Source organism: Drechmeria coniospora, chromosome 02, assembly GCF_001625195.1.
Source record: "Drechmeria coniospora strain ARSEF 6962 chromosome 02, whole genome shotgun sequence".
Lineage (NCBI taxonomy): Eukaryota > Fungi > Ascomycota > Sordariomycetes > Hypocreales > Ophiocordycipitaceae > Drechmeria > Drechmeria coniospora.
In genome coordinates this window covers 7,588,404-7,605,934 of record NC_054390.1, presented here as the reverse complement: position 1 = coordinate 7,605,934, position 17,531 = coordinate 7,588,404, and the positions used below count along the sequence as shown (strand labels likewise).

At 54.9% G+C, this 17,531-nt stretch overlaps 6 protein-coding genes across 6 annotated transcripts; 4 read left to right on the top strand and 2 right to left on the bottom strand.

Moving 5' to 3' along the window:
- Positions 1–415: 415 nt before the first annotated feature.
- Positions 416–979, top strand: DCS_05207 (uncharacterized protein; the record flags this gene model as incomplete). The annotated part of the gene is made up of 1 exon (XM_040802513.1): positions 416–979. The coding sequence occupies one exon, from the start codon at positions 416–418 to the stop codon at positions 977–979; it is 564 nt and encodes a 187-aa protein (XP_040657546.1).
- A 1,889-nt stretch (positions 980–2,868) lies between these two features.
- Positions 2,869–4,212, top strand: DCS_05206 (uncharacterized protein; the record flags this gene model as incomplete). The annotated part of the gene is made up of 2 exons (XM_040802512.1): positions 2,869–3,013; positions 3,167–4,212. 2 exons carry the CDS (start codon positions 2,869–2,871, stop codon positions 4,210–4,212), a joined length of 1,191 nt encoding a protein of 396 aa, XP_040657545.1.
- A 464-nt stretch (positions 4,213–4,676) lies between these two features.
- On the bottom strand, positions 4,677–7,034 carry DCS_05205 (putative succinate dehydrogenase; the record flags this gene model as incomplete). The annotated part of the gene is made up of 6 exons (XM_040802511.1): positions 4,677–4,896; positions 5,005–6,228; positions 6,320–6,648; positions 6,721–6,794; positions 6,863–6,917; positions 6,990–7,034. 6 exons carry the CDS (start codon positions 7,032–7,034, stop codon positions 4,677–4,679), a joined length of 1,947 nt encoding a protein of 648 aa, XP_040657544.1.
- A 1,886-nt stretch (positions 7,035–8,920) lies between these two features.
- Positions 8,921–11,190, top strand: DCS_05204 (translation initiation factor RLI1; the record flags this gene model as incomplete). The annotated part of the gene is made up of 5 exons (XM_040802510.1): positions 8,921–8,940; positions 9,004–9,028; positions 9,121–9,535; positions 9,613–10,943; positions 11,017–11,190. 5 exons carry the CDS (start codon positions 8,921–8,923, stop codon positions 11,188–11,190), a joined length of 1,965 nt encoding a protein of 654 aa, XP_040657543.1.
- A 686-nt stretch (positions 11,191–11,876) lies between these two features.
- Positions 11,877–15,077, bottom strand: DCS_05203 (pre-mRNA-processing protein prp40; the record flags this gene model as incomplete). The annotated part of the gene is made up of 7 exons (XM_040802509.1): positions 11,877–12,011; positions 12,069–12,809; positions 12,869–12,985; positions 13,054–14,253; positions 14,330–14,695; positions 14,739–14,780; positions 15,045–15,077. 7 exons carry the CDS (start codon positions 15,075–15,077, stop codon positions 11,877–11,879), a joined length of 2,634 nt encoding a protein of 877 aa, XP_040657542.1.
- A 425-nt stretch (positions 15,078–15,502) lies between these two features.
- On the top strand, positions 15,503–17,374 carry DCS_05202 (uncharacterized protein; the record flags this gene model as incomplete). Its single annotated transcript, XM_040802508.1, has 2 exons — positions 15,503–15,707; positions 15,777–17,374. The coding sequence occupies 2 exons, from the start codon at positions 15,503–15,505 to the stop codon at positions 17,372–17,374; spliced, it is 1,803 nt and encodes a 600-aa protein (XP_040657541.1).
- Positions 17,375–17,531: the final 157 nt, after the last annotated feature.

Sequence of the window (17,531 nt, the reverse complement as noted above, 5' to 3'; positions counted from 1 at the left end):
GTCTTTTTGATTTCCGTGTTTGAATGTGAATTGTGCCGTCGATCCGGTCCTCTAGGGGCTGGCAATACGGTATCCACGCTGCCTCGACTGCTGTTGTTGTGCATGGAAGGAAAATGATCTACGACCGAGGGGTGTGAATTCGACAAAGTAGTTCTTCATATATTTTTCTTGAATTGAGAACTCTCGATGATATTCCATCCAGAGATGAGGCAGGTAGCCTCGCAGCTTGCAGAAGGTAGGGAATGCCAGCTCATCCGACTCGGTACCGCCACCTCGATTCTAGGAGATGGGATCCTGAGTCTTTGCCGAGAATTGGTTCATTATGTCTTGGCCATAATTTCAAGCAATTTATTTTCATCCTCTCCATCTTGTTCATGAATCCCGCGGGGCAGACGAGTAACTCCGTCGACAAGACATGGCGCCGCGGATGTTGAACGCGGCCATTGCCATGAAGGGCAGCTCGGCAAAGCCGATCGGCCAAACTCAAGATTATGGGTCTAGTACGGCGACTGCAAATGAGGAGGACAACGGCCAATCGACCGAGAGTGTTCGGATACTTGATCTCGGCGGTTGGGGGTTCGGACCATCGTCCACCGGTCTGTCCGCTTCATGGCTAACAGATGCAGCCGTTTTCGCCTTCCTAATCCTGCCTTGGGGAAAGGGTGTCCGACGAGACTCATATGTACTGATTTGTGTATGTATTGATTTGCGAGACACCGCAGGCAAACTGGGTATTGTAATCATACTGTACGAAGTGATGGCTCCCATCCGCATAGTCTTCAAAATGCCAGAGGGAGGCCACGCCGAGACAGTGTGTTTCTGTACGTTCGAGAGCGTCACCGACGTCTTGAGCAATCTTATGGCAGCGTGTTCAGAAACAACCGATAGCAATGTCGATTCGGGAAATTCTGCGGCGGGTGGTGGTTATGACGATGGATGGTACAAGGAGGTCAAGGCTGACGGCCCTCCATGTTGGTGAATGAGTGAATCCATCCATTGATGCAACCTATTCGCGAGGTTGAGGACCCAAATAGGCAAGAGATACGTTTTGTATCACCCAATATGCTTCCTAAGGGCCGAAAAGTAAGCAGGCATCATCGACTGGCTGCGCCGGAGCACCAGTAGGTAGGTGGCACCGCTCGTCTGGTCCATCTGCGGCGGCGACACCACGAGGTCAAGGCACCCATCCGCCATCTGCCAGCTCATGATCTCAACTTTTGCTTTCCAGGATCCAAGCATCCAAAATCTCCAGGATTGCGTGGCGCAGGCGACCAGCACACTATTTTCGCCCTGTTCAGGCAAGCCATGGCGATTGCTCCATCGTCGATGCGGCTGCTTCTTGCAGTACGACGAGAAAGCAACTAGGCACGGTCCTGTGACACGTTCGCTTATTCTATGCCCGTCAACAGAAAGATGGCGGCGGATAAACGGGCCTTCTGGAAGGTTGGCTGCCCGAGAATTCTGGGGTGTCTTGCCAAGGTGCCTGACCAAGTTGACGGGGTGTCTGAAGTTTCTGAAGGTTGTTGAGGCATCTGAGGTGTTTGAGGCAAGTCTTACAGCTTCAAACAGCGACTGGCGGGGCGTTGAACACTGGAAAGAAGCGACTGATCGTGATATACCCTTGCAAATACCACATCGTCAACGAGAGCCACTTCAGCACGCGTATAAGCGAGAGCCAGATGAAAGTTGATTTATGATGTCGATGGTCGAGGGAGGGAGATGCCACTTCAAACGTAGTGTTGGTTTCGAAAAAAATGATAGAGCTCTCGTAGGTTGAATAGTTTTGGGAGGACAGGTGCAAAGCAAAATGCAATATTTTTACTGCATGCGGGGGGCGATGGCTCGAGTCCAGACCAGCACCGGTACATGCGAATTATTGTGTACATGCAATATTACTCTACTCTGGGTACTAAGTAGATACCTAAGTAGTAATATCTTGTTTGTGTACATCTACGGAGTACATACATCCGTCAAATGCACGAAATGAAAACAGTCCGGGCACATTTCAGAGCGGACACGTTTCAGAGCGGACACGTTTCAGAGCGGACACATTCTCAGTGCTGGAAAGCGCAGAAAGAGTGATGCATATCACTACTCCCGCCTTTGCAGTACTAGGGCGTCCCTAGTATGTAATATTAAGCAGCTCACAGTGATGAAGCTCCTTCATTAATTCTCGGAGCCGCGGCCCCCATTAACATATCACGCCGCCGTCATCCTTGTTGCCGCACAAAGGATCTCGTCTTCGATTCGAGATCCGTTTGCAAACCGAAGCGTCATACACTCCTGCACTAACACGATGTGTCAGCTTAGTTGGCAGTTAGAACCTGGTTCATCAACATCAGATCACGACACCCAGTGAGCTCCCTAGACATCCTTCCTAGGGTATATCACGGGTCAATGAGTTTGTTGATCACTTATCGATGGGTATGAGGTATACTTCACACTGCATTGGATCAGCTCTGCGGAACCAGCCGGCTCGTGCCTATTCATGGATGGCCACTCGCTCAGGTGAAGGTGAAGGCGTCGTCGTCGTCGTTGTTCCGCCGTTACAGCACTAAAAACCTCTGCAACCGGACCTGCACAGTGCTGCATGTACCTATAGTACAAGCGGCAGCACGGTGAGTGCGCTGCGGCATGGATTAGTAGTGCAGGGGAAGCAAGGTACCAAAATTCCCTACCGCTGCGGCTCTTCCCGAGACACTAGTGGGCGACGACAATCTACCTACCAGCCCCCCCACCCCCTCCCCACTCTGCACCTCGATCCGTCGTCACCACCTCTACTCCATATTGATTGCTCTGTTGCCCAAGCGTAAACCCAAAATAGAGCGGCGATTTCGCCAACGGCGACGGAACTCCACTTTCAAAGTCATGCCCTCGGAGACGGTCGTGACGAGGACACGTCGACGCGGCAGAAAGAACACCCGTCGCAATCGCAGTACTCGACCCGAACTCGACACGCCCGCCTCGCTAGAGAAGCTCACCGACGGGCTATCGCTGGACGGCCACTGCTGGTGTACGTTGCCAAATGATGACGTTCCGATGGACGGCGGCCGGCTGAGCCAGCCAGCCACAACGTCTCCTTCGCTGTGGAACCGTCAGATGGACGATTCCTACTCACCTGCCCACGCGGTCATGGATCGAGGCTGACATGCTCAACTTGCAACAGGCAACTGCGAACCCTGCAAAAGGGCCGTTCTACGCGAGGTGAAGAAGGACGGTCCCAACCGGGGTAAATTCTTCTACACCTGCCCGGCTTACCCCTACTGCGACTTCTTCCTCTGGAGAGACGAGGCCTCCGTTGGCGGGGAACACTCCCCCTCGGCCAGATCGATACCCGCCGACGCCCAGAATGGCACGCCATCGAGGCCCAGGACTCCAACTTTGATCCAACGACCCCTTACATCCTTTGGAATCTGCGTCACGCCGAACCGCCGGCGTCACCATCAGGAGGCTGAGACTGAGGAGGCCGCCGGCGACTTGTCTGACCGTGGTTCGATCAAGACCGATACCTTCGCATCAGCATCCATACCGGCACGGGTGCATGACGGCATGGGAACAACACTCGCTCCGACGCCTTCCAAACGGAAGCGAAATGCGCTGAACGAGCATGACGACGACCCGTTCGGCGATCTGGGACCGGATGAGGAACGACAGTTGGTCCAGCTGGCCGACATGAGTGTGGAAAACGTCAGGCGCGAATGGGCTGTCTTTGCCACCCCTTGCAAAGACCGAACGATCGACGAGAATTCCACGGGTCAACCAACGCCCTCCGTTTCTCGGACCCTCTTCCCCCCCTCGAATTCCAAGCGACAGAAGACGGTCTCTTTTGAGGAGGCGCCGAATCGCCCCCAAAACCTCTTGACGCCAACAAAGACACCAACTTCAAGGGCCGATCCGCCACCAAACCCCTTCAGCAGTCCCTCGGAAGCCGTCATCCCGGACATTACCGAAGACGTCATGGCTCTCCTGAAGTCGCAGAACATCGATCCCAGCGCTCTCCAGTCTGTCCGCCGGCTCCTCGAAGCTTCGGCGCGCCGATGGAGAGGCGTCGTACTTGGCAGGGACTCTGCACGCGCGGCCCTCAAGAAAAAAGATGAGAGCATTGCCCGGTTGCAGGAGCGTGTCGCCGCACTTGAAAACAAAGACAAGTTTCACGGCCGACAGCTGACCAACATCAAAGCGCAGCTCATGAAGATGTATGAAGACAACTGATTATCCGTCAATTTGCGGGCTCATCGTCAACTCGCAGGCGAACGGAGTCGCTCATGCAATAGCACTTGATACCCAGTGACTGCTTTCTCCTCCTCTGCTGTGTCGTTGATGCGCCCGCTGTGCACGTGTTGTGTGTTCATGGGGCGATCTAACCTACCACTAGATAGCAGCGTCGGAGACGGACCAAAATCTTGAGATGAATTCATCATTGCTCCAGTTGACCCGCAGCCTGCCTTGTTGAAACAGTCCAATTTCTAAGCAGCCCTCCACCACGAGGCTTCGAGATAATACACTTGCCGGCGAGACTGAGCCCCTCTAATGGACGGCATCTCCAATTCCGTTCTCGTTGTCTCCGAGCATTCCAATTCCATCTCTACCAATCCCGGATATCGCAGTCTTACAACAAAAGAGACCACCTTGCTTCATCTTCGTTTTGGCCCAGCTCACTGCTCCTGGAAGCAAGATTAATATACACGCTTGAAAGGAGGCACCGGCTTGCACTCTGCCTCGTCCAGCGTTGTCGCAATGACTTTGCGGTACGACAGGTCGACCTTCTCGTGCGGCTTCTTCTGGAAGCTGAGCGTGTGCTTCATCCATGTCTCATCATCTCGGTCGGGGAAGTCCTCTCGGGCATGGGCTCCACGAGATTCCTTGCGAGCGGCGGCGGCAGTGGCAGTTTGAACACTATAATAGGGAGGACAAATGTCAGTTGCGTGATTCGCGCACGGATCCCGATCTGCTGGACCGGGAAACTAGACAATGGAGGGACGAGGAGGGGGGGGGTCAACGTACGCGCAGGTGAGCAGATTGCGCAGCTCAAGCGTCTCCACGAGATCCGAATTCCAGATCATGCTTCGGTCCTTGATGCCAACATCATTGAACGTCTTGTCAATGGTAACCATCTTGCGGACACCCTCGTCCAAGCTCTCCTGCGTCCGGAAGACGCTGACATCCGTCTGCATGGCCTTTTGCATCGAAAGGCGGATCTCGGCGGTGCTCTTGGGTCCGTCCGACGTTCGGACCTTGTCGAGGACCTCGATGTGATCGGCGCCGGCATCGGCTGCCACAGGCTTCAGCTTGTCGCCGGGGTTGAAGTTGTCGCGAATGGTGTGGGAAACGGCACGGCCGAAGACGACAAGATCGAGGAGGGAGTTGGCACCCAGGCGGTTGGCGCCATGGACAGACACGCAGGCAGCCTCGCCGCAAGCAAAGAGGCCAGGGACAACTTTATCGTTGCCCTGCTCGTCGACGGTGATGACCTCGCCGGTGTAGCGAGTGGGGATACCGCCCATGTTGTAGTGCACCGTTGGCAAGACGGGGATGGGCTGCTTTCGAACATCGACACCAGCGAAGATGCCCGCCGTTTCGGAAATTCCAGGAAGGCGCTCGGCAAGAATTTCGGCCGGCAGGTGGCTCAGCTGCAGGAAGATGTGATCTTTCTCGGCACCGACGCCGCGGCCGTCGCGGATCTCCATGGTCATCGATCGGGACACGACATCGCGGGAGGCGAGATCCTTGGCGGTAGGCGCGTATCGCTCCATGAATCGCTCGCCCTCCGAATTGAGAAGGTAACCGCCTTCGCCACGGGCACCCTCAGTGATGAGGCAGCCGGCACCGTAGATGCCGGTCGGGTGGAACTGGACAAACTCGAGGTCCTGGTTGGGCAGACCGGCACGAGCGACCATGGCCATTCCATCACCGGTGCAAGTGTGGGCCGAGGTGCAGCTGAAGTAGGCACGGCCGTAGCCGCCAGTGGCCAAGACAGTATGGTTGGCGAGGAATCGGTGTAGAGTGCCGTCCTCCTGGTTGTAGGCCAGGACACCGCGGCATTCGCCATCCTGCATGATGAGATCGAGGGCGAAGTACTCGATGAAGTAGTTCGTGTTGTGTCGGAGAGACTGGCCGTAGAGGGTGTGGAGAAGGGCGTGACCGGTCCGGTCGGCGGCAGCACAACATCGGTAGGCCTGGCCACCCTTGCCGAACTTTTGCGACTGGCCGCCGAAAGCTCGCTGGTAGCTGCGGGATAAGGTGTCAGCACGTGCGGAACTCGGGCTCGGGCCGGGAATCCAATCCGAGGAGCCACTATCATGGCCATGCAACAACTCACATCTTGCCTTCCTCCGTTCGGGAGAAGGGGCAGCCGTAGTTCTCGAGCTCGACGATGGAGGCGGGCGCCTCGCGAGTCATGTAGTGAATGGCGTCCTGGTCTCCGAGCCAGTCCGAGCCCTTGACGGTGTCGTACATGTGCCATCTCCAGTCATCCTCGTGCATGTTGCCGAGGGCGGCGTTGATGCCACCCTGGGCGGCGACAGTGTGACTTCGGGTAGGGAAGAGCTTGGAGATGCAGGCGGTGTTGAAGCCGGCTTCGGCAAGACCGAAGGCGGCTCGCAGGCCGGAGCCACCGGCACCGACGACGAGGGCATCGTACTCGTGATCCTATGACGCGGTCAATGTCAATTGGAATCCTTTTTTGCTTCGGTCTGGCCGAGCTCGGGGACGTCGGCGTACAATGACGGGATACTTGTTGCTCAAAAAGGGCGACGCCTCCTTTGCCCTGAGCGGGCTGTTCGCGATCACTCGAGCTGCGGCAGCCTCCTAATCAGCGGCAATTCTCGCGCGTTATCCTGGTACCCATTGAAAATTTACTCACCGGCCGGTCGCGTCGTCGAGAAAGCTCTAGCCTGGTGCCGCGCGAGTCGGGAGAACTGCAAATTGAGCCTTGTCAGCTGCCGACGCAGGGAAGGGAAGGGATTGGAAGCGCGCGAAGGACAACGCACGGAAGAGGCGGAGGAGAGGTTCCTCAAAGCCATGGAAGAAGCCATCGTCAATATGGTTTATCTACCAGCAAGCTGCATCCGCGATGACGACGCTGCACCTGACAAATGGATTGAGGAGGACGATGGAGGCGACGATGGTTGCGAGCAAACGTGGAACCTAGCTAGGCCTTCGTCGGGACTGTCCAGCCGTTCGGCTCCTCGGTTGGTCTAGCCAATCAGCGCTCAGATATTTGCAGCCTGTCTTTGCTGCGCAAGTAGCCTATCAACAGCTTGAGTGCTGGGTCGGCACGGAGTACCGAGTACTTGTATATTAGTAAGTGAAGTCCGTACCTCAGTACTCCGTACTGTGCAACTAATATTACAACCGCACAAGCACATGAAGTTGTACATGTACAGTAAGTACGAAGTACTATTTCTCCGTACTTACAGTACGTCTACATCAGTATATTACTCCGTACTTGCATTTCTTTAAGTACTTGTGTACTGTAAGTAGGTGTACGAGACACCGTACATGGACAGTACGCTACAAGTACTTGCAGTGCGACCAAGCACAGCACAGATCGTCAAAGTTCATGTACGTGTACTGTACATGTATGTGCTTGTACTGTACTTCGTACAATAGGCAGTACAGTAATAATTATTACTTCATCCCTTGAACATCAAATCATACCTGGAGTACTCCGTACCGTATATACAATTGCTTATTCCTCCAACGCCAAGTCACTGCACGATGATACAGTACCTGGCCATTGGCGGCCAATACAGTACAGCCGTGGGGCTACGAAATAAAGAGAAATGGAGAACAAGTATACTCCGTACTTACTTTCAAGTTAATGGCTGAGGTATTGGAACAACTGCGATGTACTTATAAGAGTACTCCAGAATGCACCATAATCGACATTGGCACTGTCCTACTCGCATGATCACGAACTCGCCACCCTGCTCTCGTCATGCTGCTCTTGCCTTTTCTACTGTGCCGGGCTCATGATTACACACATTACTTCATACAACGGTAGGTGAGTACCCTGGCAAATGCCCACAAGGCGCTCCTGCAGAGTCGGGCAGGTAGAGTATCGGAAGGAAACAGTAATGACGTCTGTTCCAACAATCATTCAGTATTCAACTATGGTCTTCTAAGGCAGGCAATCGTGTTATTGCTCGAGTTCAGCTATCTGGCTCCGAGTAAAGATAGTGCTACCATGGAAAGGAAGCAGTTGCAATTCCATATTTCAGACGGAGAATTACTAGTTAGACAAACTGCCTACTCCAATCGATCATATACAAGTTAGGCAGTCATGATGAGCAGTACATGTAGGTAGTAGGTGTCGCTGCATGCAGATATGCTTGAGCCTTGCGTACATGCTTAGTTAGATGTTCAATACTGGGTAGGAATCCGTAAGTACTTGTACATTCACAAGCTGTACGCACTATTACAGGACATGTGGTATGAGTAACGTGCTGTGAGTCAGTCTCGTCCAGCGTCCTGCCAACTAAATTCTACTGCGGCTGGCGGTCCAAACCCTAATTGCCCAATAAACTGCGAGTACAGGTGTGTCCGCTCGCCCAGAACCCCTCTCAAGCCCACCCCTCTTGTCCCCCCACCCCACCCGATGCCTGCCCCGCACGACGGACGATTCACAACACGAGAAAAATTGATGACCATCCAACCTTAGCTGTAAATCACCACACAAATTGCTGCCAGCCCTGCCTTCGTCCTCTCTCTCACCCCTCGACCTTGCCACGCCTATCCTCTTCCTTCGAGCGCACCGCGTGCCTCGGATTGTCGTACGAGCGTGGTATTCACCGCGACCCATCAATACCGCTCCCCAAGAGAAGCATCGATCACTACCGTTTCAACCCCTCCATCTCCATGCCTCTGGACCTACCCTAAACCGAAGCCTATCTCGAAAGCAGCCCAAGCAGCAGTAACAATGTCGGACAAGCTTACGCGGTAGGTGATGCGATTTGCCGAAGTGCAATTCTACTAAAACATTGCTGACGGTCGAAATTATAGTATCGCCATTGTCAACAGCGACAAAGTCGGTTAAGCCCTGCCTCCTTTCTCTCCCCCTCACCAACTCAGCGCACGCCCGGGCGCCTTCGATCAAACGAGCTGACCGATTCTTCGCAGTGTCGCCCTCGAAAGTGCCGTCAGGAGTGCAAAAAGTCTTGCCCCGTTGTTCGCAGCGGCAAGCTTTGCATTGAAGTCGCGCCCGAGTCTCGGCTTGCCTTCATTTCCGAATCCCTCTGCATCGGTTGTGGTATCTGCCCGAAAAAATGTCCCTTCGACGCAATCACCATCATCAACTTGCCGACCAACCTCGAGAGCCAGGTGACGCACCGTTATGGACCCAACAGCTTCAAGCTTCACCGCCTGCCGATGCCTCGTCCGGGTCAGGTTCTCGGTCTTGTCGGAACGAACGGTATCGGCAAGAGTACGGCTCTGAAAATTCTTAGCGGCAAGCTGAAGCCCAACCTTGGTCGTCACGATAACCCACCCGACTGGGAGGATGTTATTAAGTACTTCCGTGGCTCCGAACTACAGAGTGCGCCCTGTCCCCTCCCCGTCGTCCCCCTTGTCGCACAGTTGGACGAATGTTGACTGACACTCTTCATCGCAAAGACTACTTCACGAAGTTGCTCGAGGACGATCTCAAAGCTGTGGTTAAGCCTCAGTACGTCGACCAGATCCCTAAAGCTGTTCGTGGCCCGGAGAAGAGCGTTCGTGCTCTGATCCAGAGCCGTGCCAGTCTTGGAAATGCCGAAGAGGTTGCCGAAGTCCTCGAACTCAACCACATCATGGATCGTGACATCACCCTGCTCTCTGGCGGTGAGCTGCAGCGCTTCGCCATCGGCACCGTCTGCGTTCAAAAGGCAGATGTATACATGTTTGACGAACCTTCCTCGTACTTGGATGTCAAGCAGCGACTGAGTGCCGCCAAAATCATCCGCTCCCTGCTCCGAGATGATGACTACGTCATTGTCGTCGAGCACGATTTGTCCGTCCTCGACTACCTCTCCGATTATATCTGCGTCCTCTACGGTCAGCCTGCCATTTACGGTGTCGTCACTATGCCCCACTCCGTCCGAGAGGGTATCAACATCTTCCTCGACGGCCACATACCGACCGAAAACTTGCGTTTCCGCGATGAGTCTCTCACCTTCCGCATCGCCGAGGCCGCAGACGACGTTGCCGTCGATAGGACCCGTGCATTCCAGTACCCAAATATGGAGAAGAAGCTTGGAAACTTCAGTCTGCGAATCGACTCGGGCGACTTCACTGACTCGGAGATTATCGTCATGATGGGAGAGAACGGAACAGGAAAGACGACCTTCTGCCGCCTTTTGGCTGGCGCCCTCAAGCCTGACAGCAAAGGCTCCGTTCCCGATATGCGAATCAGCATGAAGCCACAGACGATTACTCCCAAGTTTGATGGCACTGTTCGCCAGCTCTTCTTCAAGAAGATTAAGCAGGCGTTCCTGTCGCCGCAGTTCCAGACTGACGTCGTGAAGCCGCTCAAGCTGGACGATTTCATCGACCAGGAGGTCAAGAACTTGTCCGGTGGTGAATTGCAGCGTGTTGCCATTGTCCTGGCCCTGGGAATGCCTGCCGACATCTACCTCATCGACGAGCCTTCAGCTTACCTCGACTCCGAACAGCGTATCATCGCTTCGCGTGTCATCAAACGCTTCATCATGCACTCCAAGAAGACTGCCTTCGTTGTCGAACACGACTTCATCATGGCCACGTACCTGGCCGATCGCGTCATCGTGTTCGACGGCCAGCCCGGCATCAATGCTCATGCGAACAAGCCCGAGTCGCTCCTGACCGGCTGCAACACCTTCTTGAAGAACCTGGATGTGACTTTCCGTCGCGACCCTACCAACTATCGACCTCGTATCAACAAGGCAGGCTCTCAGCTCGATCAAGAACAGAAGATGAGCGGCAACTTCGTACGTTTCCCCTTACACTTGGTGTTTGCTCTCTTGCTAACCCTTGCCCAGTTCTTCCTCGAGGAGACCCCAGGACAGCAGAGCTCTTGAACAGGGCAAATACGGGCATCACATTCCTCCCGCCTCCCACGATGGATCGGCAAGCGTCCAATGTGTGACACATGCGGACGCTTCTGACGCGAGGCACGGGCTCGGCCTAGCGTTCCACGAGGGTCACGCCGGCGAGGACGACGATCCGGACGAGTAACAATGGCGACGGCAGTCTATTCCCTGTTGTCTGGTCCTGCAAAGCGATCACTTGTGTCGTATTCGACTGAGTTGTCATGTGCCGTCGTTCCTGGATGCACCCACCAGTCATGATGCGTACAACGCCGTATTTTGCAGATCGAGGGACAACGGATCAAGCAGGATGACTGCCGTCCGGCTTCCTACCCTCGCGGGAAGCATTTTGAGAGCGATGTAGCTGCGTTGTTGCTTTTTACAATTTACGGATCATTTAAACAGCCATGCTGCCCTGCAGTTTGCCGCCAGAGACGTTTCTTGTCCTGATGTGCTGGAGTGCTTGCCTCTCGCTTTCCATCGACTGTACCTGCTATCCTACCACGAAGCCGAATTTGTGGGCAGGTCACCTACACAGTGGTGAACTAAGCTCAGGGATAAACCCGTATATTCCAACTACGATGTACTGCACTGTCCTTTTCGGCGGTCCTTGCCTGCCAGCTACGCAAGTGACGAACCAAAGACACTCGCCTCCTGTGCTTTGACCATTACAGCGCGTAGATCCTAAACGACAGTCTTGACTCACGACTACCCTAACTGACATCAATCACATGCCAAAGGCGGCATTGTGAATTTGTGAGTCAAGCCAGTAAAGGCAACGCAGGCGCTGGGAGTGCACGCGGACCCATCAGGGAAGTCTGACACCGTAACGTCTTACTCCTCGATTTCACCTTCCTCGCTACCGCTTCTGGCGTCTTGTGTTGCCTTGGGGGCAGCGAGGGTTGTTTTGTTTCGCTGAGGTACATCGCGCTGCGGAGCAGGCTCTTGGGCCTTTTCTGTCTTGAGTCTCTGCATTTACTGTCAGTGGATCTTGCATCGGGGATGGGAACTGAGAACAAGACGTACCTTGGAGTCTCTCGAGTCTCTGCGAGAGTGGCCTTCATCGTCGGGACGTCGGCGTCTGGATGATGTGGAGCCCGCTGGTCGCTCATCTCCGTAGTTAAGCTCGTCGATGGAGCGCGTGTCAACAGATCGCCTGTACGGTCGCTCGCGTTCATCCTCCCTTTCTCTTCGGTCTCGCGCATGATGCCCCTCCTCACTTCGACGCGAATGGCCATGGCGTTCATAGTCACGGTCTGGACGCGGCGGCGGGCTAAGCCGGCCGCGATCGCTTGACAGCACGCTCTCAGCCATGGTTGACTTGCGATGGTTGCGCTCTCTCTCGGCGACTGCCCGGCGCCGATCCGCTTCATATGGGTCAAGCTCTGGGCTGCGGCTACGACGAGACGAACGTCTTTGACGATGAGATCTTTCGCCTCTAGACCGATCCCTAGTGCGGCGAGGTAAGTCTCTCTCACTCGCATGGCTATTTCTTCGATGAGCCCGATGCTCATGACCATCGTCAGCCTTCTCCCTAAGCCGGTGCATGTGTCGATCAAAGGCATGGCGGGCAGCCTCGTCTGAAGCAACGGCCCGGAACTCGGATGACTTCGCCAGCCGCGGCAGCGCCTGCTCGTACGTGTCACCGAGCATAATCGGAGGATCAAGGCGTTTCATGAACAAACGGAGAGCATCGACGGCGTGTCGTTGTTGCCGGCGTTCGGAGTGTCTCTCGTCCTCCCGCTTGGCTGCTCTTTTCTCGCGGAGCTGTAAGACAGTTAGAATACTATTTGATGGGATGGGAAAAGTAATGGGATAAGTCTTACTCGTTCAAAAATGAGTTGCAGAGTAGACGGATCGATTCGAGCAGTGCGACGGTCATCCTTCATCACCGACATGAACTCGTCGAGGGTCGTGTTGGCGGCAATGGCAAACTTTTTGTCCTTGATAAGAGTTAGAACATGTGATCTTCAACAGAAAACGGAGAGGGTGCGTCGCATAAAGTACTCACTTCGAGAACATCAAGCACGTCGTTTCGCGGTCCTCGAAGTGCGCGCTCTTCCTCCGCGAGAACATCCCAGAAAAGCTCCAATGGAGTTGAGCCGGCCTGGCCCAGCATGTTCCGGTAGCGATCGTCATTCTCGAAAGAGCGGCAAATGCTCTTCCAGGTTGTGCCAGCTTTGATACGGCCATCCCGTCGGTAATCTGCGAGGAGAGCCTTGAATGCATCTCTGTGCTGGCGGTCCCGACGGTACTTTGATTTCTTGTCCATTTGCTTCTTCTCGTTCAGGTCACGTTCCAGCGACTTGATATGATCCTGGAATCGGGTCAAGGTGTCAAACATGGTGAGTGCCTGATATTTGGCATGGCCGTGGGTTGCGGCAGAAACCATCTCTTGGCCCTCGGACCATCGAGTGTAGGCCGTGATGCCGAGCTTCGACAACAACTCGGTCAGTCCATCCAGAGCGGCGGCTCGCTCTGTTTTCTGACGCGCTATGTGTGCCTCTTTCAGTTGTGCAACGTACTCATAAAACAACTGGTGGCGCTCATTCTCGTCGTCGGTGGAGCGAAAGATAGTTTCGCCCTCAATCATGGGACGAGCAGACTTCCATCGAGATGAATGGGTAATATCGGGGTGACGCTTGAGCATGGTCTCAAAGTCGGCCCTCAGCTTTGCGAGTCTGTCCTTGGCGCGTTCCTGTTCCTGGGCGATGGCATCCTCGCAAAACTTGGCAAAGGCCACTTTCCTTGCCGCTGGCGACTTGAGGGCTCGAAATAGAGGGTCTTTGGCGATGGCGACAAGAGCTTGCTCCCAAGTCCAGTCCGGCTGCACTCCACTGCGTTTGAGCGCCTTGGTGAAGGCCGCCGCAGCCTCCGCCTTGGTCGCGTATTCAGGGCCGCTGTCGGTAGCGGGAACAAAAGCCCGAGCCAGCTGGCGACTGTCAGGCAGAGAATCGCGCGGCTCACGGGCACCTCTATCGCGGTAGCCCTGACGGTGGTGGCTCTGGCCATGGGGTTGGCTCTGACTCTGGTTCTGACCCTGGCCGTACGAGGGCGGCGCGGCGAAGGAGCCTCGAGATTCCTGGGAGCCGAGGGCATTCCTGTAGGCGTCTGGCATCTCCCAAGAGCTCTGTTTCGTCTCGGTGTTGTACCAATACTTCTTGCCGCCCTCGGCGGTGTATTCCTTCCACGGTTGGTCGGCCAGGGCGCGCTGAGAGGAATTAGCATGTTGGTTGGGAAAGCGAAAGGACAGTCAGTCAACAAGCAGAGGGTGAGGTAAGGCTGACCTCGGTCGGAGTCATCATCTCCTCGGGCTTGGTCCATTGCGTGACTTTGGTGGCAGAATTGTAGAAGTAAGCTCGGCCATCAGGCGTGTGATGTTCCTGCCAAGGCGAGGCTGGCGGCGCACCACCAAATGGTGCCGTGAAGCCGTTCATCGCGTCGCGCCCAAGGATTTTCTCGTCTGAACCTTGAGGGAACAAGGCCGTCCGCCAGGCAGGCGGTGTTGCAGCTTGGAGGAGCGAGTGAAACCGCAGACTGGTGGGAAGATGGGGAAGATGGTGCGATGGGGAGGTGGAGGAGGAAAAAAAGATTGACTGCGTGACGAGGCTGCGGAAGAGGAGCTGGCTATAGGTGTACTTGGTCACTTGTCGCTTTACGGAGTATTATTAGTACTAATATTACTGTAGTACTTACTCCGTAGCAGTCCTTAAGTACTTGTAATACTCCGTACTTGCACTGCACTTGTGCAGTAATAGTAGTAGTGCTGTGCCTTTGACCTATCATAGATACTGTATTTATTTAATATTACTAGCGCGGAATGCCAGAATATTTGTGTACAGTACTTGTACAGAGCACTAGTGGTTAATTACTATTAGCGTAGAGGTGTGGTTACCACAGGCAGAACGCAGCGTACTTGTAGGCGTACTTGTACTGGAGGAGTATACGTAATATGTACTCCGTACATACTTAGATGTAAGTAGTTAAGTAATTAATACCTACAGCACGGAGAACGTGGGCATATCCTCTGTACATTGTACTTAAATGAAAATGTACAGGTGCTTGAACAAATAAGTGGAACTGCCAGCTTGCTGCTTACTGTACGGAGTAATACTGTACGGAGTAGATGTACACCTACAGCTACATGTATAGTACTTTTCACTAAGTACACGTAGCTTCACATAATAATACTTGGTCTGTAAGTACTCCGTACTTACTCCGTACTTGTGCCGATAATAAGTATGTAAGTAGTGTAATTAATACCTGGCACTAGCATCGATCTGTGCCAGCCTGCCTGGCACCACTAAACCTCTAAAGGTAACGTAACGAATACCCGAACTACAGTACTCCTCCTACCTTCTCAGTGAACCAACGAACGACACTCCTAGTCCAATGGGTGGAAAACAACACAACGGCAACCGTGACGGAGGCCTTACGGTACTACATTCCCGGATGACAAGATGTCGGACCGGGACGCCGTCAAAGCCGAAGACCTCACCCGCGGCAGCCTGACCCAAGACCCCAGCTCGCTCTTCGCCGACAAATCGTACCTGAGCTACCTCGTTCCCAAAGAAACGGACTTGGACTTGGACCAGGCACTGAAAGGTTGCGAGAAGGATGCGTCCGTACTAGATTCCATAGAGCAGCGAGATGCTCTCTTCTTTGGTGAGTCTGCCGACCCCTCCTGACTGGCCGACCCGTCATCGGGACAGTACTAATGCTCCCCCTGTCCAGATGAGACGGCCAACATTCTCCTCGTTCTCAAAATACCGTGGCTAGAAAAGGAAGAACTCAGGGCTCAGATCAGCAGGCTCGTCGTCTCCTTGGAGGCCCAGGTTGTGAACGGCATTGTGCCTGGCCGAGAGACACCCCCCGCGGCGGAAACGATATTTACGGGACGCGTCAAGGATGTGGACAACCCCCATATCATCGCTGGCGAAGACGGCAGCGATCCGGATCAGGGCGCCACCCAGAACATATACGCTGTGTGGAAGGTTCCGGTGTTTCTGGCCCGTCCACGCCTGCGGCCGCACAACCCTTCCATCGTCTTCTCCGCATCAGCGAGCGTGAGGCCGGAGGTCGCCCGAGAGCTGAGGTCGCAGCGCGCTGGCTACCTCCGGAGCGGCCTCCCCGCCAGCTTCAACCTCCTCGAATCCTTTTCCGGCGATCCTGCGCTCGAGGGTGTAAAGCCACGGCTTTCCGCCGTGCGGGTGTCCCGCGTCGCGCCCGTGGCGACGCAGCAGGACCTCATGACCCACCTCCGAGCGCTGGGGCAGCTGACCCTGCCCATCTTCCCCGTCCTTCATGCGAGGATACGATTCTCAAAGCCAAACACCTCGCCCCCCAGCTCTGCCATTGTCGCACTTTTGGATCTAGATTTTGGCTCCCACTTCGACTGTGAGGTTTCGCTTGATGACGTCAAGCTGTTCGCCCCAGACGCCTCGGTCGAGAGCTTGAGCGACGACGCGGCCATGAGATTGCCCTTGCGTTGCGTCTCCCATGATCACGTCACATTTGTCTACCTCATCAAGCGACACGAATTCGGCGTCAACCCGCGACTGCAGATGGGGAACCTGGACATTTCCATCGCCGCCTCGGTGCACGTCGTTCCAGGCACCTGCGTCCCGCGCCTCTCCTTGAACTGGAGTGCCATTCTCGACTTCTCGACGCCCGTCAACCCCAACTTTAGCACATCCACCGACACGGGCATAAGTCGCTCCCGTCGCCCCTCGCAGCTCACCATTGGCAACGGCGGGGGGATGACGCCTCTCAAGTCGCCATCCGTCACGCAGCCCGACGCCCTACCGGCACTCGAAGCATCCAGCAACCAAACCGAGGCATCGCTGCCTGACCTTGGCATCACCATGTGCTTCACCGGCCCGTCCGAACCCATCCGTCCGGGCGAAGTCTTCTCCTGGTCCGTCTACGTCGTCAACCGCTCAAACGAGAAGGCCACCCAGCCACCTCGGAAGCTCGCTCTCATCGCCATCCCCAGGCGTCGGCGCAACGACGTCAGGCACGTACGGCCGCCGTCGACGGCCTCCAGGCGCCGCGGTGAAAAGGAAGTGGCAGACGCAGCCGTGGATGAGAACGTGCTGCACGCCATGCAGAAGAACTCAGTCGTCACTTCCACCGATGTCATCTGCCTCAGCTCCGACACGAGGGTTGGCCCGCTGGCGCCAGGAGCCTGCCACGTCGTCGAGCTGCAGTTCCTTGCGCTGCACGAAGGAGTTGTTGGCATCGAGGCCATCCGAGTCATGGATTTGGGCTCCCAGGAACACGTCGACATCAAAGATCTTCCGATTGTGGTGGTGGAGCCAGCGACTGCTTAGCTTTGATTTGAAGGCATGTTGATTGTTTATTTCGCAATGATGCATCGTGCTTGTGCTGTGTAGAAACCAGCTTGTCCATGCAATGAAAGCACTCCCAACGACGATGCTGACGCAATTCATGCTGCCATTCATGCTGCCATTCATGCTATTGCACTTG